Below are 23,360 nucleotides of genomic sequence, written 5' to 3' on the forward strand. Positions count from 1 at the left end.
GGATTTACCCCTTTTTTAAAAGCACTCAACTCATATGCAGGTACCTTCGCACTGGGTCAATAATCCCTTATGCCAGTTTGGTGAGGAGATAGGCATCCAGTCATTAAACCCATAAAGCACAATACAGTAGGACCCCCTTATCCACGGGATCACCATCCACTGATTCACTTAGCCAGGGTCCGAAAATATTAAAAATATTAAAAGGAAAAAATTCCAGGAAAAAAAACCCACCCTGTTTTATATGTATTACCAAAACCAGCCACTAGAGGGACGCAGATACCATGCTATGAATACTTGTCACTAAAGAATACATAGCATGGTCTCTGGTGGCCAGTTCTGGTAATGCACGTAGAAATATTTTTTTTCTGTTTTTTTCTCATTTTGCTGTGCTACATAGAGCATTCACTATTATCCACGTTTTTCAAAATCCACAGGGGCTCTTGGAGCCAATCCCCAGCGGATATTGGGGGGGGGGGTTTCCTTCTGAACAATCTAAATTCCTTCTCCAGCCCTTGTACAGTATTTATTGAGCTGCCTGGAGACCAGGGGAAATTTAGCCGTTTCTGTCATCAAGTGCCTTGAGATCTGGTAGCCCTAACCAAGTCCAGCATGTTGCTTGGCCAACCCAGTGTCCCTGGGATGCTCAGAAGCAGAGCGTGGGGGCCACATTTCTCTCCTGCTTGCCTTCACCAGGGACTTTCCTTCTGACACATCCTGCCTTTGATCCTGGAGGTGGAATTTAACGCTCGTCTCTCGAAGCCACTGATAGCTTCATCCTCCATGAATTAGGCTAATCCCCCTTTAAAGCTGTCTAAGTCAAAGGCTCTCACTACATGCATGTTGTTTATGCGCCTTTGTGCACTGAGTGACAAAGGGCTTCCTTCCATTTGCATTGACTCTCCCACACATTGACTCTCCTCAGTGAATGAATCAAGTTCTGGTTCTCCAAGAGAGTGAAGCAAAAAACCCAGCTGTCTATCCATCCCCTCCTTGAAAACCTTTTATACACCTCTGGATAGCTTTGTGGGTTGGAGGAGGTGGCTGTGGAGCCAAGGGTCAGTAATACAATTCTTCACTGTGCTTTGTAGGGGAAGAGTCGGCTTGTGTAGCCTTGACGCTGACAAGGAGGGAACCACTTCTGAGTATTTGGAGCCTAGGAAATCCCGGCCATCCTCATTCTAAGTCAGAGTAAACATGATGGCACAGAAAGTGGAGAAACAGGAGGAGACCAGACATTTCAGCACCGTTTCCAACACTACAACACCCAGCGTTTAGAAATGCTGTTTCCAAAGCCAGAAGAATCGCGATGCTCTCCAACCTCTGTAAGCCACCTTGGGTCCTTTTAAAGGAGAAAGATGGGGTAAAAAAATGAATGAATGAATGAATGAATGAATGAATGAATGAATGAATGAATGAATGAATGAAGGGTTGGGTTGGGTTGGGTTGGGTTGGGTTGGGTTGGGTTGGGTTGCGTTGCGTTGCGTTGCATTGCTTTGGGTTGGGTTGGGTTGGGTTGGGTTGGGTGGTTGGCTTGATTTAATGATTTTGTGTTAATTAAATGAGCTGCTACAATAGGAACTAATGCCATCTCCAGGTTTTGATAAAGTTATGGTCCTTTCAAAAAAAAAAAAATTATGCTATTGTTGTTGTTGTTTAGCCACAATGCTTGGGTGGACCAGCCGGCATACACTAAAAAAGAACAAATCATCATCATCATCCTTTGGGCCAATTCCCAGAGGGCTATACTTTTGCCCCACCATCAGCTGGGACTTCCAGGAGAGATGAAGTCCAAACCATCTGGAGGTGGGGGGGAAGATCCTGTGATATAGCCATGCAGCATTGATCATAACCATATTCAGGTTTCATATTTGCATCATTTGGCATACACACTTACCCACGGTCCACAAAAATGGATTCTCCTTGCCCCTATACTGGCTAAAGGAATAATACGTCCTCACGAAGAACCCTACTTCCTATTTTTCAATGAACCAAAGAACATTAAATAAATAAATAAATAAATAAATAAATAAATAAATAAATAAATAAATAAATAAATAAATAAATAAATAAATAAATAAATAAATAAATACAACTCTCATTATGTTTGAACACACAGATAGAGAGGGCAAGTTTATTTCTCAGGACATGCAATTATAGAGTAGGCCTTTGGTCTAGATAGGCAGGGTATAAATCTAATAAAATAAATTATCTTTCACTGATGTTTGTGTTTTAGACTTCCTCTCTATTGCAACGTTACAGAGTTTATGGCTCTTTGGGGCTTTTAAAATTCTTCATGATCCCTCCCTTAATTTTCTTTCAATGATTTCTGCACAATTTAAAACACTATATAAAAAGGAAAACACACCCCATGACATCTACCTACTCCACAGGTGAATTTAGCAGCATATCACAAAAATGAATCAAGGATAGAGCCACTGAATTTTCCATCAACAATGGCATTCAAGTGAAATAAGTACATATAATCAGAAAGATGTGGGGGGTGCTTCCTATTCCTGCCCCTCGGTCCTGCTGGAGGGTGTCACGATTTTCCCCTGAGATCTGGAATAATGGATGTTTGTGTCACATCCAATACTAGACCTGCCGGCCGGCCCGGCCGCCTTCCTCTCCCGCAGAGGGTTAAGTCCCCAGCTGCCAAACAGCCACGTCATGACTTCCTTCATCTCTTTGTCTGCTGACTCTGCTACCTAAGCTGATCAACAGTCCACTGTGTACCAGAGTAGGATGATTAGAGAGCTGGATGATGCAAAATGGCTGTAGCCATAGCAACGGAGGAGAAAGGCTGCAGCCCATCACAGAAGGGAGCGTCGCCCAGCTGGTTGGAGAGCTGTCCTTGTAGAACGCAGGCTGCATTTCGCGGGTAAAATTAAGGAAAGGCGCCATGAATGGCTCGCTGGCACAAAAGGTTTGGGACAGTCCGGGATCTAGCAGAAGGGTGAAATTAGGAGGGGGCCCAGGAAGACCCCCACCTTGTGTCTTGAAAGACTAAGCTCAAGCAAAGCCCAGGAAAGAAGAAAAATTTAAGCCACAACTCACAGAATGCCCTCAACAGCAGGGCGAGTGCAAAATTCCAGGAGTAGCCATCCAAAATTTAGCCTGGGCCAAGATGCACCATCCTAGTGCGCCCTCACAAGGAGAGCAAGGAAAACCGTCTCTGAGTACTCAGGACCCAGAAATCTCAGAAAAGGAATGACCGTCAAGCAGAATTGACTGGATACCACATATGTATCATCACGAACATCCCAAAAACTAAGAACGGACCCATCACCTCCTGGCAAATAGAAGGGGAAGATATGAAGGCAGTGACAGATTTTACCTTCTTGGGCTCCATGATCACTGCAGATGGTGACAGCAGCCATGAAATTAAAAGACGCCTGCTTCTTGGGAGGAAAGCGATGACAAACCTAGACAGCATCTTAAAAATCAGAGACCTCACCTTGCCAACAAAAGTCCGAATAGTCAAAGCTATGATTTTTCCAGAAGCGATGTATGGAAGTGAGAGCTGGACCATAAAGAGGGCTGACCGCTGAAGAATTGATGCTTTTGAATTGTGGTGCTGGAGGAGACCCTTGAGAGTCCCCTGGACTGCAAGGAGAACAAACCTATCCATTCTGAAGAGGTTTCCTTGCAGCCCAACACAGACACACACACAAGGAGAGGAGGGAGCAATAGCTGGCTAAAACTGACCAGAGATACTGACTAGGCTTGTGAAATAGACAAATATGTGCACACAAACACATGCATGCATACACACACACATGCAGAACACCTGGAGAAGGAGGATTAACTGTCAAAAGGACTGGAAATGACCGAAAATTTTGACTAGATCAACACTTGAGAAGGAGGGAGACACAGACACGGCCCTACACTGAGAGTAGAGAAGTTGGAAACGCACACCAGTGAGTGGAAAACCCCACAGACACAATTTACACAGACAAAGATTTGGAAACCGATTTCAAGCATGCTAAATCCAATTCAATTACCTTCCCCCCCCACCATGTAACCACATCCTAAGCTGGGCAGCAGACAGTCGGTAGATACAGACAGAGGGAAAGGGCTCGGTTAGTGGACCAGGAGAGAGAAGAGCTATACTGGACTTAATCCTAACCAGTTGAGATGACTTGGTGGAAGGAGTGGGAGCAACAGGAACTCTGGGGGAAATTGACCATATTCTCCTTGAGTTCTTGATTATGAAACAAGCAAAAGGGGCGTGTATCTACATGTATACACCGGACTTTAGGGAAGCCAATTTTAATAAACTCAGGACAATGATAGGTAAGTTCCATGGCAGGAAATGCTAACATGGAAAACGAATGACGGAAATTCTACAGGCACAACTGTAAAAAATTCCAACGAGAGAAAAATGACGGAAGATAGCAAAAAAAAAGGGCCAGTGTGGCTTCACAAAAAGCCCAGAGAGGCCCTGAAAAGAAACAAAAAAAGACACATATAGGAGGTGGCAGGAAGGCCAGGTTAAAAAGGACGAGGACAGACAAGTAGCAAAAAAAATTTGCAAGGGTGGCGTTCATGAAGGCAAAAGCTGAGAATGAGCTGAGGTTAGCAAGAGATGCTAAAAGCAACAAAAAAGCGTTCTTCAAGTACATGCGTAGCAAAAGATGGAAAGGAAACAATGGCTCAGCTACTCAGCGGGCTGGGGAAATGGCAACAGGTGATAAAGAAAAGGCAGACGTGCTCAATTCCTACTTCTCCCAAAAGACAGCCTATACTCCTCCAGGCAAAAATGTGAAATACAAAAGGGAAGGGACAGGGTTGCAGCTGGAGGCTGATCAATAGTCAAGGAGTACCTTGTGTATACCTTGTGTATACAGGTGTCCCTTGTGCGCACATTGTGTGTACAGGTGTCCTTCCTCCCCAGTTTGCTGAAACCATAGGTCTGGGTCACTGCATGGTAGAACAAGTGACCAGTATAAATAAATAAAGCCCAGTTAAGCCAAGGGACATGTTGGCTGTTGGATCAGAGCCACAACTGGCAACGTAGGCAGTTGTGGCTCTTTTGCCTGATCGGTCAAGCTCGGGCCCCATGAAGCTGGAATATAGCCAGGAAACATGGAGGACTCGAGAGGAACTCAAATGACAGCCATATTCTCCCATGCCAAGCCCACCTAGTTTTGCTTTTCCCCTCTGACTGGCCAAGTTTGTACCCTGCCACCAGGAAATGTTTGCATCCTCCAAATTTTGGCGCCCTTGGTCAAAGCAAGCCCTGGTCCTCCTGCCTTTGTTATGGGTCTGTGTGGAGATCTGGGAGGTGCGTGGCCCCTAAAAGAAACACGCCCCCTCTCGGCTCTCCTCACCCGAGCCTTTGGGAACCAAAGAGAAGCCTCCAATTTTGACAGGCACTTAAAATCTCCTTGCCTTGATCCTCCCTCCTGCTGGAAGCTGGCAAAACAAACTGTGCCATTGCATGATCATTTTGCAAAGCTGATTTTATTGATGCGCTGAAGGGGTGAGCGAGGCAGGCAGGGGGTCGGGGGTTGGATTCTCTGCTCACCATTTATCTTCTAATCTCAACCCTTTCTCCCACGTTCCCCACCCACTCCCTCCTCAGGCAGGGTCCTTCTGCAAAGCAGCCGAAAGAGTGAAGTCTGAATCCCAGCAGGGCAGAAAAGGCCAGAGCATTTGGGTTTCAAGATGGCTGGGAGAGAACGTCATTAAAAAAAACAAAACACTATCTTTGTCGCTGCTTTTATGTGCCGTCCAATTGCCTTCTGACATACGGTGATCCTATTCCTTTCAGCAATCTCTGAACGGTCCTGTTTCCAACAGCCCTGATCAGCTCTTGCAAGCTCAGCTTTGTGGCTTCATTTCAGAAGTTGATCTTATTTGGCCTTCCTCTTTTCCTGCTGCCTTTCCCCTTTCTGGACGTTATTCTCTTTTTTTCCAGCCAATCTTGCGTTCTCAGGGAGCACCCAAAGTAGAACAACCTCAGTTTCAACATTTCTTGCCTCCAGAGAGAGTATTTGAGAGACCCCTGGACTGGAAATAGAAAAAAAATCATATCCATTTTGAAGGAAATCATCCCTGAGTGCTCACTGGAAGGACAGATCCTGAAGCTGAGGCTCCAATACTTTGGCCATCTCATGAGAAGAGAAGACTCCCTGGAAAAGACCCTGATGTTGGGAAAGTGTGAAGGCAAGAGGAGAAGGGGACGACAGAGGAGGAGATGGTTGGACAAGGTCACCGAAGCGACCAACATGACTTTGACCCAACCCTGGGAGGAATAAGGGCTAACAGCAAATGTCAACTCTGTCAAGAAAAAGATGAAATGGTGTCACGTGTGGCAAAGTTAGTGCATTGGCCATTATGCAAAAAATATAACTTGCCAGCCTTCAAAAACCCCGTGGGAATATCAGCTAGAGAAGGTGTCAGAAAATGAGGGAGTCAAGATCTTGTGGGATTTCTGGATCCAAATGGCTAGGCACCTTGAACATAACACACCAGACATAGTGGTAATAGAATGAAGAAATGTCTGGATCATTGACATTGCAATAAAGAATTAGAAAAACTAAGAAAATACAGAGACCTGGCATTTGAAACATCTCGCCTCTGGAAAAAACACACTTCAGTGCTCTGCACTGCCATTGGGCTTTGGGGAAAATATCAAAAAATTTCACACAGTATTAATAAGCAGTTGCGGATAATACCATCAGAGCTTTTAAAAATGGCAATATTAGGAACAGCATATATGCTGCTTTTCTAATTCTGATTGACTGTGCCTGGTATTTTTTAATCATCATCCTCCCTGACTCTGCAACCAGGTTCCGTGAAAATATACACACACACACACACACACACACACACACACACACACACACACACACACACACACACACACACACACACACACACACACACACACACACACACACACACACACACACACACACACACACACACACACACACACACACTGGGCGGGCTGGCCTCTCCTTTTAGAAATTAGGTGCTTTTATTAGCGGGAGAGGGGCAGACAAATGCCTTCTAGCCAATCCTGTTTATTTCCGCCGGGCTGCGGTGACTGGAAAACTCACCGGGCCAAGCCTGGAGCCGTCCCGCTTATTAGGCAAAGTGGGGCAGCCAACGTCGGCCACAGATTTTGAACACGAAGCGTGGGCAGCCGAGAGCAATTCCCAGATTTGGACTGCCCGGGATGGGGCAGAGGCGCTGGAGTGATTTTCCGAGCCAGACTGATTTGGCGGGCTCTGGCTGTTCCACCCCCTTGGCCCAGATCGCCGGAGAGCTGGCGCCAGTAGCTGCTCGGCCTCAGGCAGCAGAACAATTTGGGCCCGCTCTGGCCAAGATCCTCCTCCTCCTCTCCCTCCTCCTTATCCCCAAATTCTCTAACAAATTAATCTTTTAATCAGTCACTGACTTGGGCCATATTTATCAAAGTGATGGGGACGGGCATTATCTCGCTCGCCATCTGCTTGCTGCTTCCCCAAAGCTGGCTTGCTGGACAAAATCCTAATAAAAGTGTAAGGACAGCTGAACATCGGGCAGCACAGCTGGGCATTTTTTTTTTCACACGCAGGGGGCTGCTCCAGCAGGAGAGAGGCTGCCTTTCGGTTTCCGGGCAGACGTCTCTCCGGATGGCGTCACTGGCAGAACTAATCGTACCCATCCGGGAGCACGAACAGAGCAACTGTCCATGCAAGATTTGCCATGTATGCTTCGCTTTCCCTGGCGGAGGGGCCAGTAGTTTTCCATCTCCTGCCTGCCACTAGAGCAGTGCCCGGCCTGGGCAGCGGGCATTCTTAATCACCCGTTGGGGGTCTGTGTCGCCACGGAAGGCCCTCTGTTTGAAGGACAGAGGTTTGGGGAGCCATTGGACCAAACCTGGCCTTCCCGGGGCTGAATCTGGCTTTCCAAGGGCGCTAGGACAACTTTCCCGATCCTTCGGTGGTTTAGCAAGTTCTGTGTAATTCCTCCTCCCCCCCTCTTTAAAAAGTTAGAATCACTCTTCTTGGGTTTAGTTGCTGGTTGTGGGATGTTTAAGCTAAGATAGGCTAATCTTTTGGGGGTTTCCAACCCCCCATGTGTATTCCTACCCAAGAACCCCTTCAAAATCAGATTTGCAAAAGAAGTCACCTGCTACAGTGGTGCCTTGCTTAACGATTACCTCGTTAAATGACAAAACTGCTTGATGATGAAGTTTTTGCGATCGCAAAACGATGTTTAGATAGGGAAATTTCGCTTGACGATGATCAGTTACCTGCTTCGGGAACCGATTTTTCGCTAGATGACGATTTTTAAACAGATGATCGGCCGCTCTAAAATGGCCGCCCGCTGTGCAAAATGGCTCCCCGCTGTGTTTTAGGACAGATTCCTCGCTTTACAGGCACTGAAAATGGCTGCCCCTATGGAGGATTTTTGCTGGACGCTGAGGTATTTAACACATTGAACCGGTTTCACGGCATTTCAATGGGCTTTTTCGTTTCGCTTGACGAGGATTTCGCTTAACAGCGATTTCAACGGAACGAATTATCCTCGTCAAGCGAGGCACTACTGTATTGTTTTGACATCACACAATGCCCCCCTCCAAATGCTCCTTTCTAAAAATTGGCACAGAGATAGAGCCACCAGATACTCCGGTCACTGGGTCGCCACCTTCCCCATTGATACAAGCTATGATTTTTCCATTTAAACGATATTGCGGTTCCTTATTGGGCACGCCGATAGACATGACTCCGTTCAAGCCAATTTCCTTTCGATCTGTACCCCCAGTTTTGGGGGATGTGTTTCTTCTTCTTTTTTTGGCCGCACACGAGAGGCCATCTTGCCATTTACCGTTTTGCCCGAAAGCCACGGAAATCATCAGAGGAGGGCGAGATCCATCAGAGCAAGCTGAAGGAAAACAAAAACCAAACCTCACCTTGTCTCGATCAGCAACGAATTTAAAAATAGAGGGCATGGCAGAAAACGGGGCCCATTTACCAAACATGGAAGTAACGGAAATATGAGCAGTTCTGGGGACAGTATCATGCTCCTGCAGAGTTGGTAACCGATTTTAATAGACGTTTAATAGACACAGGCAGGAGAAGATATTGGTAGATCCCTAGATGATTTGGAGCTGATCACCAAAGGTTTCCAGTCCCCAAACATTTAGCCAAGGACAAAAGAGAAAAAGTCTTTATTTCCTCTTTCCAGGGGCTGATTCGGGGCTGATCACTAGTTCGTTTCAAAATCCCTCTCATATAAAACATAAATATGAATTGGTTGCTTTGGGTCAAGTTTCTGCAGAGGTCCATGGGATAGCTTCTGAGCTCTCCATCTGAATCCCTTGCTCTAGAGCAACCAGAACTTGGAAAAGTTACAATTTTTTGGGAGGGCTAACCCTCCTTGATTTCCACAATCAGTTGTCACCTTCCAGACTGAATTTCCTGAGCCCTGGGAGTAACCGTTACGCCGTTTCTACTTGGGAAGAGTCTCCGTTTCAGAAGTTGGAAAGAGCTGTCTAAGTATCACGGAAGATGAGATCCTCGTGGGGAACTATCCTGCCCCCATCAACGACACTACAAACTCTTCATGGCAGGCCTGCTGCTAAAATCCAACTGGAAAAACTCGACAACAATATGTTAACTGCTCGCACTTCACCGTCTTTTTCTAGACCTTCCCCTCCCGCAGGCACAGATTATGCTTGTTTCTGAAGTCCTCAGCAAAATTTCCCTCCCGTTGATGATCTGAAGATGGGATCACACAAGGAAATAAGCCACATTCTGGACCATTTGGGGAGTGGTCCATTGGGATCTATTTCCTGGTGATCACATGACGGGCAGAGAAATGCGCAGCAGCCTGACCTGGATCCACGCCCAAGCTGGCCCTTTTTTGGTCCATCTATAGGGCTTCTACTTTCAAGGTTCAGCCAGAGGCGACTCCCTGGAAGGAAGACAGCTTGCTTTAAGGGAGATCGCTCCTTCTGGTGCAATCCACGGTGTGCCTTTGCAGCCACCCGGTCACACCCCACCGCGGCGACACGCAAAAGAAGCAACATTTGTGCGCATTCTTCAGTCCGTGTGCATGGAAGGTAAGGCACGCACTTGTGCAAATATCACTTGGAGACCATCAAAATATGCCACACCAATTGTTAATGCTTTGTACTCAGACCACAGCAGTACAAACAGAATATAAAGATCTTTTCATAAATGCAAAGGTATAATGTACATAATAGCTACATGCCAGGAAAATCTGTATCGCTACGCAAACGTCAACTGCATACATACATCAAAGCTTCACCCTGAGTCAACAAAAGCACCTTGCGATGAGAGGACTGCTTCCACCTACCCGCCAGAAGGAACCAGCAGAGATCCTTGATTGCATTCACACAAACCAGGTCCACTGGGTTCACGAAGGAAGCTGCTTCCACTTCCCTACACACCTGTGTGCACTGGCACAAAGAGCACATTTGCTATAGAGCGTGCACACACACAGTGCATGCAAAAACAAGGGAGAGGGCCATCCTGTATGTGTGCACCCCTGCCTTGCCTGACTATTTCTGGGCATGGAGGTCAGACCTGCTCTCCGCAGAGGTATTCTCAAACCACACGCTACCAGCATGTGTGTGCCACCCATGCAGGGACTGCACTTCTCATGTGATGACACCAGCATCTTTCAGCCCATCAACCCAAAGCCGCCTCTCATTCTGAACAGATCTTTGGGTTGTTTCTTGTCCGCCACAGACCTTTCAAGGCTCTCCCTTAGGGAAGTGATCAACACTCTTAAGCGCCCTTCCAAACTGGCTTCCTCTCCCTAGGTCTTGCCTGCATCCCTTCGATCAGGGAGCATGCAGAATTCTTGCACACAGCTGGACATCCCTGCAGTTCATAGCACTGCATCTGCAAAGAATTACGGACTGGCGTGCAAATCCAAAATTCTGATTAGAAATGCTTGGAGATGTTGCTCATTTAGGTTATGGATGGAATTCTGAGATTTGTCATCCCCAGAGCAACTTTTCTAAATTTTAACACCCGTGCAACTGCTTCCTAAAACTTCTGGTTAGCTCAGCCGGTTAGGCATGGGGAGTTTGATTCCCCCACTGGCTCTCCTTGACAGGAGCTGGACACCGTGATGCAGACGGTCCCTTCCAGCTCTGCAGGTCTCAAGATTATTATTTATTAATATTATTATCTAAGGACAAAGGTTTTCTTGCATGCAGCTTTTACACTCGCCTTGTTTTTCCTTTTTTTGCAGTTTTCACAACCAACCTGCCACACACTGACCCTCCACCCCTTAAGGGACAATCATCTCTACTCACTCCATCTATTGCCGGTCTGGACAGGGTTAATTTTCTGGATTACAACTTTCATGGGGCTAAAACGCCTGGGGCATTCTGAGCGCCGACAACCACAACACTGACATGGCCAAGCTATAGTGCGTTTCTCATTAACCGGGACTCGGTGTCACACCCCCATAAATGGTTCTGCCTTACAATCCCCAGAAAGACCGCCTGGAACAGGCTCGGATTGTCCAAAATCGGTCCCTCCCCATCCTACGGCTTTTGTCCTTATTCTGTTCTTAAGAAGCTTTTTCTAAACATTTGCATAAAGGAAACATTTGGAACTTCTACTGTGGCAGGAAATCTTTTTGAATGAACTTTTCTAAAGAACACCCACTAATAAATACCCTGGTTTTCCTCCTGGATGTGCTTTTTAAAAAAAGATCTCCCACCCACTATTCTAGTGCCTCTCCGGCCATCAAGTCAAAAGCCCCCTACCCCCCGGATCTCCAGCCACCTTCTCATTTGGGACCCGGAGCCGTCCACTCTTACCAATAAATGAGAGAAAGCCCGTCAAAGCGTTCGAGCTCCCTGCTTGTCGGCTTGAGATAGGACATTCTCTCCCAGCCTGAAGATCTCTGGCCCCCTTTCACGGCTCCCGGGAATGGAACAAGACGGTCCGGAACAAAACCCGGCCCGTCGGTTGCCAAGCCATGTGTCGCCACCGCCGCCACAAAAGATCAGCGACAATAGCGTCCTTCTCCTTGGCACGCCAGGCAGAGACACCGAGGGTATAATCACAGGCACATTCAACCGGGAACGGACGCCTCTAATCCCAAGCAAAACGGTCTCCCTTCTTGGCTGAAGTGTGCCACTGCGTGAGCTGCATTTGGGGGGAAAAAAACAGAATGAGCGATGCCCGTCCTTCTCCCGACGAGTGCTGACAAGGGTGGCGGAGGGTGCCTCTCTCCACTGGCCCGGCTGCTTCCCTCTGGCTGTCTTTCTAGCACGGGCGTGCAATGAACAGATGTTACGATTCTTTGGTTAATCCTAAGTGGCAGATCTGTCAAGGGCAGGGTTGTTCCCAAGGCCTCCCGGGGGTTTTAGCTCTGACTCCAGACATAACAAGAGGCAAATGGATATTTAAAAAGAAGGTGGAGGAGGAGATACAGAAAAGCTGTCCAGAGAGGAGACACGGAAGAGCTCACGACCCTGGGGGCACCTTCTTTTCCACTCAGGCAAGGGAGACCTTTCCAACATGCCAAGGAAGAGAGATAGCCACATTGAGTGGCACATGAGTGTGTTTCAGATTTGGTGAACTGTGGAAGGCCCACGATATGTGGCAAACTGGTGCCCTCGCCTTGCTCTCCCTATTTCAGAGTCACAAAGACTGCTGACGGAGCCATCCCTTCCTCTCACACAGCCAGCTAAAAAAAAAAAAAAAAGGAAACTCAACACATCCCTTTCTCCAAGAGCAGATCAAGGAAAAGAAGATTTTTGGGGGGTTTTATTTAGCATGCAAACAGGACAAAGACCCTGTTTGGAAAGGAGAGGGCAGAAGCAGAAAAGCAGCTTTCGGACATCGAAACGCACAAGACATTTGGGACAGCTGGGTCTTACCGCTATTTCTGAAATATACACGTAATATACATATTTGTCTGAGTGTACACAATGGTCTGCTCCATCCCCTTTCAGAAATCCAAATAAAATTCAGATATGAAATTGAGAGATTAAAGGCAATGAGTAAATGTCCTACCTGCAGACCCGGGCAATCCAATTCCGGAGGCTAAGACGAAAAGATTAATGCAGAACAAAAGCAACCCCATGCACTCCAGGCTGCCCAGAGAGGTAGGTTTCAGAGATTCCTCATCCTTTGTGTGACAATTATGTTTGCGATGGATACCGGAGGGTTGCATACACTGTCCCTAGTGTGTAAGGGGTGACAAAACAGGGGTGTTCCCCGATATGCACAAAACCACAGGCTTGCCAACAACTTGGGATCCTTGAGCATTTTGGAAGAGGTGCACATCCATCACACTGTCCGGGTTTCTTGTAGTGACCCTAGTCCAGTCGCCCCCAAACACACTTCCCATTTTGTCTTCATAAAGGGATGGTTTTGTCAAACCCACAAGGATCAGGACATGACAAGGTTAGCATTATTTTTTTAAAGAATGAGCTAGGTAGGACACACACACATAAATAATTGGACCCATCCACTGTCACATGGAACAGAGAACACATACACTGATACACTCATGTGCACACATGCTCGCATTCCTCCACAACCCAAACACAACACAGAGAGACAGGTACTCCCCACCTGGACATCTAAGCAAAGGCTGGGAAAAGCGTCTTTTCAGGTATCTCTGAGAGCAAAGCAGTGTCAGGGAATCCACTCTGGACTTCCTGTAAGATGTACAGGAGCTCTCGAGGGTCCTAGGACTGAACTCAAAACTCATTCAGGACCTTGGACAGTGGCTTTCAAGTCTGTAATGGACTTGCAACCCCACTGGAACTGGAGCCTCGGCTGCCAGCATGGCTGGGATTCTTGTCCCAGAGAAAGGGAGACCCTAAGAGGAGGGACCAGCGCTTACCTTGCGATGCGATTTAGCCCACGTAGCGAGCCTGCCATCATACTCCGGAGGGGAAGGCTTTTTTTCAAAGGCCTTTCATCCCAGAGAGAAAGTGCCAGGATAATGCCAGGAGTCCTTTTTTTTTCCAAAACACGTGCTGCATAAACTCTGGAGCCTGTGGAATTATTGACAGGGGACCAATCCCTCCTCCCTGGACGCCAGCCTTCCTAGAGGTGGGGCCAGCAGCACTCACACCGAGTAAGAGAACAGACCTGCGCTGGCAAACACAACATCCTTTTAAATTGTACTTTTACATAGCCAGTCCAACTATTAGGAAGTGTGACACAGCAGGGACCGGACGTCATAAGAAGGACTTCAATTTCTTTGGATATCATTGCACTTTTGCAGGTAGGAACAGGGAGAACTACACTAGGGATATTCCGCCTTCCGGACTGGAATCATTGGGTCAGATTCAAGTCCACAGCACCATGGTGATGGTGGATCATGGCAACAGTGTTGGGTTCGCCCTTTATTGCTCTGCCCCAGGCAGCAAAAATCACACGGGTTGACCTTGTTCCGTTTGCAGGTCCACCCGTTTGGCCTCGCCGCGACTTTGGCTGAAACATCTTTCTGGACGATCCAGGGAGCTCTGCAGAAGCTGGAAGGTAACGGCCACCACGTTGTGAAGAGTTTACCCAGGCTGCCAGGGTGCATAAGTCTATCAGATCATGGGTGTCGATGCAATTAAGAAGCTAAGCAGCCGCGGGGAAGGTGTTACACCTTGGCGAAGTGCTCCCGATGGACTTGACGGGAAGCAAAGGTATTAGTGGCACGTGGCCACAATCTGTTAAGAAGGGCTGGTGTGATTAAACTTTACCGATTCCACCCCGTAAGGTCTCTTTTGATAGGGAAAAATCAAGCGGCTTCCTTGAATCAGCTGCCTCCGGAGCCTGTGGGTGCTCATCTCTGGACACCCCCCTTGAAGAAGGATGGCAAGAAAGTGGAGCAAGTTCAGAGGAAGGTAACCAGGATGATCAGGGGACTGGAAACCAAGCCCTAGGAGGAAAGACATGCAAGAACTGGACATGTTTAGCCTTGAGAAAAGAAGACAGAGGGGAGAGAGAAGAGCACTTCTCTAATACAGGAAAGGGAGTCCTACAGAGGAAGGGGCAGGATCCGTCCTCCATCATCCCAGAGTGCAGGACACGTCATCATGGGCTGAAGTGACAGGAAGCCAGATTTCAGCTGAATATCAGGAAAAACTAGTTGAAAGAGATTGGAAATCTCTCAGAAGCTTTTCTTTGGGGGAGGGTGGAGGAAGGTTAAAATGCCCATTATAGCCATCACTATAAATTCTTCTAATATCTGCAAATAATCAGCGGAGAAAACAAAAAGGGTAGCGTCTCCTTACTCGTCATAAAAACCTGTTATGCAGCAGAAGGGCTCCTGTCTCTTTTAGAGACGGCGCTTGGGGTTTGCTTGCAGGAGGTACTGGGGACCGTCCCCAAACATTTGCTGCCTGAGGCAAAGACCAGGAAGGTTTTTCCCTCCCATCCCAGATAGAAAAACCAGTGGGGTTTACAACCCAACTTTTCCTCAGCACTGGCAGGGGGAAAGGGCCCAGGGACACCTCTGAGGGCAGCCGGGCAAGTGCAAGGAGAGCGAAGCAGGCCCTCCGAGACATCCCAGGCAGTCCCTCACCAGGGGCAAAGGCACCGGGACCCCATCCACCATGCAGGGTATCAAGTCCAAAAGCATCCACTGGGAAGCTGGCCATGACCAAGCAGAGGCAGGAGCACAGGGCTGGAAGTCAGGTTGCAGGACCAGGAGCACAGAGCTGGAACAAGGTGCTGAGATGCAGGAGGCCAGCAGAAGGAAGCAGGGACCAAGGCAGGAACGGCAGAGTCCAGATGTTGAGATGCCGGAGACAAGCAGGTGCAGGAATGAAACACAGGGACGCTGGAGCTCAGGAACAGCAAACACAGCAGAGCCGAAAACCTGTGTTTCTGAAGCACCTTCTGGAAGAGAGAACCACTCCTTAAGTAGGCCTTCCCTCCAGGTTTCCAGGTGAGCCTCGTGAGTGGCCCAGCAGCTGCTATACAGGCCAGGGCCTGATCCTGCAAACACCGGCCCCATTCCTGAGTCAGGCTGGCCCTGATCTTACAGCTGCCAGGGCGGTGTGGGCCAGATCCTGACACCACCACCGGTAAGTAGCTCCTACCTGTGGCAAGGGCCTCGCTCTCCCTTAGAGTAGGGCAGGGCTTGCCTGACATGCCCAGGTGGGACCAGCAAAGGCCTCTTGTCCGTGACACTTAGAGAGCCATTGGTGGGCAACACAGGCAGCCATGAACGACATAAGCAATTCTGAACAATCATCAGAGTTGGCAGAAGAGAGTTTCGTCTCTACGGCATTGGCAGGCCGAAGACAGCTGTGTGTTTCGAAGAGCAACCCTTGCGTATTCATGCACACGCGCCCAGCTTCAGGTGTAGATGGACCTCCCCATAAGCTGAAATCAGAGTGTGAAAAAGTTTCTTTTTTGGGACAACGGCTCCCAACATGGCCAAAGAGAACCAGTTACAAGCAACCTGTTACTTCTAACTACTTATTGCTCATCACTTGCTTTCTATCTCTTTTATTCATGCGTAAGACGCCTAGATGTACAGGTCAAACATCGGTTCCCAATTCGGCACGTGTCTTTCAATCCCATGCTTTCCACCCGTTTCCGCCTCTGTGACCTTGATTTGACCCTACCCGGAGACCTTAGCTTTCTTCTCCAGTTATTTATTACTTATTTAAAATATTTTTACCCCACTTTTCTCCCTGAAAAGGAGGCACAGTGACTTACATCAATTAAAGGACAATATTTAAAAGCTAAAAACTGTGCGCATACAGACACTAAAAAAAGAATGAACCAAGTATTATATTAAAAACGGTCGATAAAATCAATACTGAAAACACTTCTAGAAACTACAGGGCACAACGATTCATTTTTAAAAAACCTTCTCGGGCTGACAGTCAGTAAGGGAAAACCTGACTGAAGAATTAGGATATTAGGCACGCTATGTTTTCGGTAGCAGAGTCCCACATAAACCAAAAGCTTATGGACTTAAGAAAAAAACCAAAACATCAAGAGACCTGGGTTCTATTTATTTATTTACTTATTTACTTATTTATTTATTTACTGATTTACTGATCTACTGATTTACTGATTTATTTATTTAAAGACTTTTGAACCTGTGACTCTGTGCCGGAAGCTGTCAAATCCTGCATCAGTTCATGCCCTTCCCATGGGAAACGTGGTCCCTTCTGCACAGGAATTGTCAAAATCCTGCACTGCTTGGTCTTTCCTATGTAGGATTCTGGCTGAACCCTACACAGGACAGATAGCCTTTTGAGCAGAGATGGGTAGAAGGCTAGTTTGGTATTCATCCGGGGGGAGGGAATTGACCACAAAACCCTTGAGAAATTCCACAAAGTTTCCCGCAAGATTGTCCTCTGGGAAGGCTGGACGTGCAAAAGTGGCGAATATTTGTGTGCAGAGAGATCTTATTGCAAGGAGAAAGGAAGAGTGATTTCCTCTGCATCTGCCCAAGAAGGAAAGGATGCATCGTTCATATCCTTATCTTTTTTCTCTTTTTTTGGGGGGGGGGGAACACTACAAAACCAATCATCCCTCAAACAACATGGCCAGACTGAACCTACAAACCCCCCTTACCGGCCAAGGTATCCTTTGTGATCAGAGGCTCTGCAAGGCCAACCAAAATTTAACGCAGGGCTCCCTCTTGTGGCAAAAACAAGCCACAGCAGTTCAAAGAGGATGATGATGCATGTTGCAGATGTGGCGGGCTGCTGTTTCAATACTGCTCTGCTTCAATGTTTTTAAAATGCCATTAGTGCATAGAGGGTTGTGATGTTCACTGTTTCCAGCAGTTTGGACACGGAGAGGTGGTTTGAGCGCGGGGACTATTTAAAATATTGACAGCCGGCCTTTCTCTTCAAGAGGACCCCAGGCAGCGCACAACATTAAAAGAAATAATATTAAAAACAACAACACTCTCATTATCTTAGAACTGCAGACCTGGAAGGGAACCTTTTGATCATCAAGTCCAGACTCCTCAAGCAGGACCATGATCGTTGGGGGAGCAGAAGGTCTGGGGACCTTCCAAACACGGAAAAGTTCTCCCCACACTTCTAGAAGGCACAACAGGAATTTCTCAAACAAATTTTAAATTTTGCACAGGTATTGGGAGTGGTAGAGGGCCCCAGGTGTTGTTGACACCTCTACTAGTACAATAAGGAAGGAAGGAAGGAAGGAAGGAAGGAAGGAAGGAAGGAAGGAAGGAAGGAAGGAAGGAAGGAAGGAAAGAAAGAAAGAAAGAAAGAAAGAAAGAAAGGAAGGAAGGAAGGAAGGAAGGAAGGAAGGAAGGAAGGAAGGAAAGTGAAAGCCTCTCCATTATAATTTCATTGCAGTTCTCCAAACCTCACCTGATTTCCTTCCCATCCTATATTTAACTTGGCATTTGAGAAGTTCGTTTTTCACCTCCTGCACAGATATCCATGTCCATTTCTGCATCTTTTCTTTATGCATTTACCGACATCTACGTTTCAAATTTATGTTTACCTTTGTGACTAAAGCACGCTTGTGCCAGTTTTTTCAAATGCATAGGTTTCCAGCCATCTGCATTCCAAAATGTACATGTAGTTCTGTGTGCATTTTATTTCTCTGAGCCTGGGGTCTGAATTCTTAAAACGAGACGTATTTCTCAGGCCGAGTATTAGCTCCTTTCACAAAAATGGTCAAATCAAAACAGAATTATTTTTCGTTGAGATAAAACATTTTTGCCATGCCCTTTCCCAGTTGGTCAGGTTTTTTCCTCCAAAGTAAGAGTGGAGCTTGGAAATCAATCAATCAATCAATCAATCAATCAATCAATCAATCAATCAATCAATCAATCAATCAATCAATCAATCTATCTATCTATCTATCTATCTATCTATCTATCTATCTATCTATCTATCTATCTATCTATCTATCTATCTATCTATCTATCTACTTTCCTAACCCATCCATCTATCCATCTATCCATCTATCCATCTATCCATCTATCCATCTATCCATCTACCTACCTACCTACCTACCTACCTACCTACCTACCTACCTACCTACCTACCTACCTACCTACCTACCTACCTACCTACCTACCTACCTACCTACCTACCTTTCTAACTATTGTGGCTAAGGAATTCTGGGAGTTATAGTCTCCCAAAACTAACTTTTCCTGTCACTGAACAAATGGCCAAGTCATTATGCTTTTGGCTTAGTGCTTTCGCTTTCCAAAAATAATTGAGAAGCTCGCATCCCCGTCCTCCAGGGGGAGCCCTTTGGCCACCACATGGCCCGGTGCATCTCATGCTAAGGCTTTCGTTTCTCACAGACATAGAGATGAAACCTGATGCTACCTTCAGCACTCCCATCAAGGGAGGAGATGAACAAGGTGGAAGGAGCCAGATGACCTTAATTCCATCCGGTCTTTAAACTTGTTTTCATTAGACTCAGAGCCTGTCCGCACAGGCATTGGTCCCGTGTTTGATATGCTGAAGACTCAGACTGGTCTGCTCTTTTTTCCAGTGTCTACACATGGACATTGCTGGAACAGAGCAATTTGCCCCAACCTGCACCTTTTTGAATTGTTGTCAAGGGGTTCTGCTACTTTGGTGCAAGTCGGAGGGCTCCTATTTAGTCCATTCTCAGCCTTGCAGCTCCTTCTGGTGTACATTTCCAGTGTTCTGAAAGCTGCTTCTGGATATCATAAATTGAACACTTTCCCTTGATCATCTGCAGAGGGTCAGGGGAGGTGAAATTGTTCATTACTGCCTCTGCGAGAACATTGCTGATGTGATGAATCACTTTGCTCAAATTAAAAAAAAATATTTTTCTTTGCCTGTCTGTTTATTGTCAATCAAAACTACAAGTTTCTCGATTAGTAATACATGGACAGGCAAAGAAAAATATTGTTTTTAATTAAATATAAGTGATTCATTGCAACAGCGATGATCTAGCAGATGTTTAAAAATATTTCACTTTCCCTGACTCTCTGCAGATGATCAGAGGAAACCTTTAACTGACAGTAGAACGAGTTGATGGTTCGTATGCCATTTAGACTGCAGGAGCATATCAAAGGGCATGTCGCTTCTCCCTCCAGCATCAAATGACTCTTTGTAGCTCCATCGAGCACTCGGAAAAGGCCATCAGCCTCCTCTGCCTGGACCCAGATGCCCCGTCCCTTGTTCACCACAATGGTGGTCTCCTGCAGTGACCATGAGACAGGTCTGCACTTTGTCTGCAAATTTAGTATGCAATATTTCTGTTCTTCCAAGCTCTCCCGGCAGGGCACAAATCTGAAGGTGAGTGACTTTAGAGGAGGAGAGTGTTTGAGTTCTGCATACCTATCTGTACCTACATTCTGCTGGTGCCCAGGCTCCATGGCTGAGCATAACTACTCGTCCTGTTCAGAGCAAGACAGAGAGAAGAGAGGCATCGTTACGATTCGTGAGCACAACCACACATGAGCATGTACATTTTTGGGACTGTGACTCAAAGAACCACCTTGGGTGACATCGTAAGCCCCTGCCTCTGTGACCTCACAAAGACTATTCTACTGGTCTCAGGTTTGGGACATGAAATCTCAGTATGTGGGATGCTGTTATAACTTCTTTGGACCTGTAATTCAGAGTCCTGAGATTGGTTTCCCTTCTGAAGGACACACAAAGACCTGTAACAATTCCCTTAGACTTCAGCTTATACCCAAGACACAATAGGAATCTTGTGATTTCTAATTTTGCTTGTGGGCCGCATGTCCTTCCTTCCTTCCTTCCTTCCTTCCTTCCTTCCTTCCTTCCTTCCTTCTTTCTTTCTTTCTTTCTTTCCTTCTCTCTTTTCCTGTGTTTCTAACTTCCTCCTCTCTCTTTTCCTTCCTTCCTTCTCTCTTTTCCTGTGTTTCTAACTTCCTCCTCTCTCTTTTCATTCCTTCTTTCCTTCTCTTTCTTCAGCCCACTCTGTAAAAACAAAAATACCACACAATGAGGTGGGGCAGAGGGAAATGGTCACTGGAGAAATTCTAACTCTAGCCGCCCATGATTCAGCCGAGCACGGCTTTCTGGTGACTCTGTGCTGGAGCAATGATTTCCTTATTCCTGCCTCATGATTTTGGGCGTTGCTACTGCCCTTCTTCGCCCAACGTAAACGTTTTTTCCTCCCTCCTCACCTTCTGGCCTTTGTTATTTCTCAGCCAAGCATTTAACTTGAAAAATAGTTTCGTCCAGGGGTTAACGCAAAACCGTCAAATCCAGCAGTGAAAAGAAGATCAAGCAGGCATGTAAGAGGGGGTTCCTCGAGAAGGCCGGACAAAGAAGCAAGGCAGATCGAAATGAGAGTGGACTCCAAGTAAAATCAACTTGGGGATTCCTTTTGCTGGTTGGATCTCTTTGGACTCGCTCGGCGCTGCTGGTCTCAGCTGGAGAGTCTGACAAAGTTACTTTTGGGGGATCACAACTACCTGTAGCCTTGCTAGCTGGGGCCATTTGGACAGCTGTCACCCAAAGAAAAGAAATTCGCCAGCCTCTGGTTCTGAGCAGTGGCGCTGAGAGTCCGAAAGAGCCCAGCATTTTAATTTCCCACCATGGCCAAGGAAGGAAGCTACTTCATGGGCATGGCGGAAATGTAATGGAGCCCCTGCTCAGGCTGGGTTTCTTTCTATGGCCGGTGAGGGCAGAGGTCGGCCGAGGCGAGGGGTGCCTAGTAGCTGCCCAAAAGTGCCAAATGCTTTTGAGCAGAGGACAAAGGGGTGCTGGCTCCTTTTTCATTACTGATTTTGTAAAAACATGCACTCCCGGGCTGTTCTCGTGGTCTCAAGGCAATTAGGAAGGGGGGGGGGAAATCATTCAGGTACAAACCGGCCAGCACAGAGTTTCCCCTTTCTGTTATCTTTCATCCTGAGGGCACCGTTTTCAGAAAGGATTCCAGGCTCCTGCAATTCTAGCTGTCCTTTTAAAAAATAATAATAATAGTCTGGCCTCGGACCACATTATTATGTTGGCTTTGTCTAAAAGATACCTCGCTGTCCTTGCACGCTTGCTCACTGCTGGTCACCTGAGCAGACGTGCACAGAAACCGTCTCTAGAGGCACCAGCGACTGAGTTTAGCCCATCTTTCCCCCTGCACTATCATTAAATGGATTTCCGGGATCCTCAAAGGCTTCTGTTCTTTGTCTCTGGAGCAATTCGTCTTCTCCGAGAGTCGCAAATGCTGCACCAGGGCGGTGCATTTTGCAAGGGGACAAAAACGAAGTCGTCCTGACACTTCCGAGCATACTTGAACAGCGAACAGACCCCTTCTCTGCAGGCTTCTTGGGTCTCTTAAGCATCGGATGCTTTGCCACACCTCAGCTCTCTCGGGGACTGGTGGCATGGATTCCAGCTCTTTGGCTTAAAAAAGAGAGAGAGAGAGAAAAGTTGGAAGAGACAAAAGGGTGTAACCCTTTGCTTTCTTTAGTAGTGGAACGAGGGAGGCGCAACAGCCCGGCGGGGCAGGCCAAACCTGTTTCTGAAACTCAGGAGGAGCTGGTTCATCAAGGGAGGGGCTCAGCGGAGATGAGCCGAGGCTGGGAAAGTCGACACTCGTCGAGAAACCACGCTCTGCGGTCGGGAGAGGTTTCAGGTGTGCAAAGGTGCACATCGCAAAAGGCCTTGCCCTTTTTGGGGAGGGTTTAGACAGGAGGCCAAAACCTGGCCGAAATGCGTCCTGTTCGCAGCGCCGCAGTGCGATGAGAAAGAAGCCGGACCGCTCTTCGCCAGCGAAGCCTCGACGTGGTTCAGTGGATTGCCGGCTGGGCTAGAACGAGCCGGGGTTGAAATCCACGAAGCCCAGTCTGCGCTGGAGTCTACCTGGCAGGGCCGTTGTGGGGAGAACCCTCATCTCGAGCTTCTGCAAGGAAAGGAGGCTTGGAAAAAGTTACTTTGGGGGGGACGGCCCCTCCAAGGTCTGGCCGGAAAAGTGGGAGATGCAATTTATTCATTTTCAAGTATTTTACCCCACCTTTCTCCTTAAAAAGGAGCCAAGGCGGTTTACATCATTTCAAGACAATGTTTCCCTGTCTCACCTCCTCCCTCCAGGAGTTACCTCTGAGGGACCCACCTCAGGAGATGAAGCACTGAATGCCTTTTTGGCTGATAAAGGAACTGGTACGAACTTGAAATGGCAGTTCGTGCCCATCTGTAATGGCTACAGTAGCTGGGGTGGGAAATAGAGGAACAGGGCGAAGAAAAAAGTACTGCTTCCTCCAGATTTGTAGGATTCTCGGGCAGGGTGCATTCAGGGTCCCCACGCTAGCACCTGGCCTGTTCTCCGGGCCACGGCTGCCCACCCGCTTGGGCTCTCCCCTCGTGCGGGTTGGCTCAGTCCCTCTTCCCTCTTCCCACCGCCTGGAAAACTTAGAAAAGAAACATCAGGCAAAACCCAAAGAAAAAAAGAATAAACACG

The 23,360-nt window shown here is 47.3% G+C and overlaps 1 protein-coding gene across 1 annotated transcript in view; it reads right to left on the bottom strand.

The window, feature by feature from the left end:
• LOC110087124 (syntaxin-binding protein 4) overlaps window positions 1–12,462 on the bottom strand; it is a 54,301-nt gene extending 41,839 nt beyond the window's left edge. The window contains exon 1 of the mRNA XM_072982708.2: window positions 11,801–12,462. Coding sequence (XP_072838809.2) covers window positions 11,801–11,865 — 65 coding nt within the window. The 5' untranslated portion in view covers window positions 11,866–12,462. The remainder of the gene's footprint in view (window positions 1–11,800) is intronic.
• Between the last annotated feature and the right edge of the window lie 10,898 nt (window positions 12,463–23,360).

Source organism: Pogona vitticeps, chromosome 13, assembly GCF_051106095.1.
Source record: "Pogona vitticeps strain Pit_001003342236 chromosome 13, PviZW2.1, whole genome shotgun sequence".
Taxonomy (NCBI): Eukaryota; Metazoa; Chordata; class Lepidosauria; order Squamata; family Agamidae; genus Pogona; species Pogona vitticeps.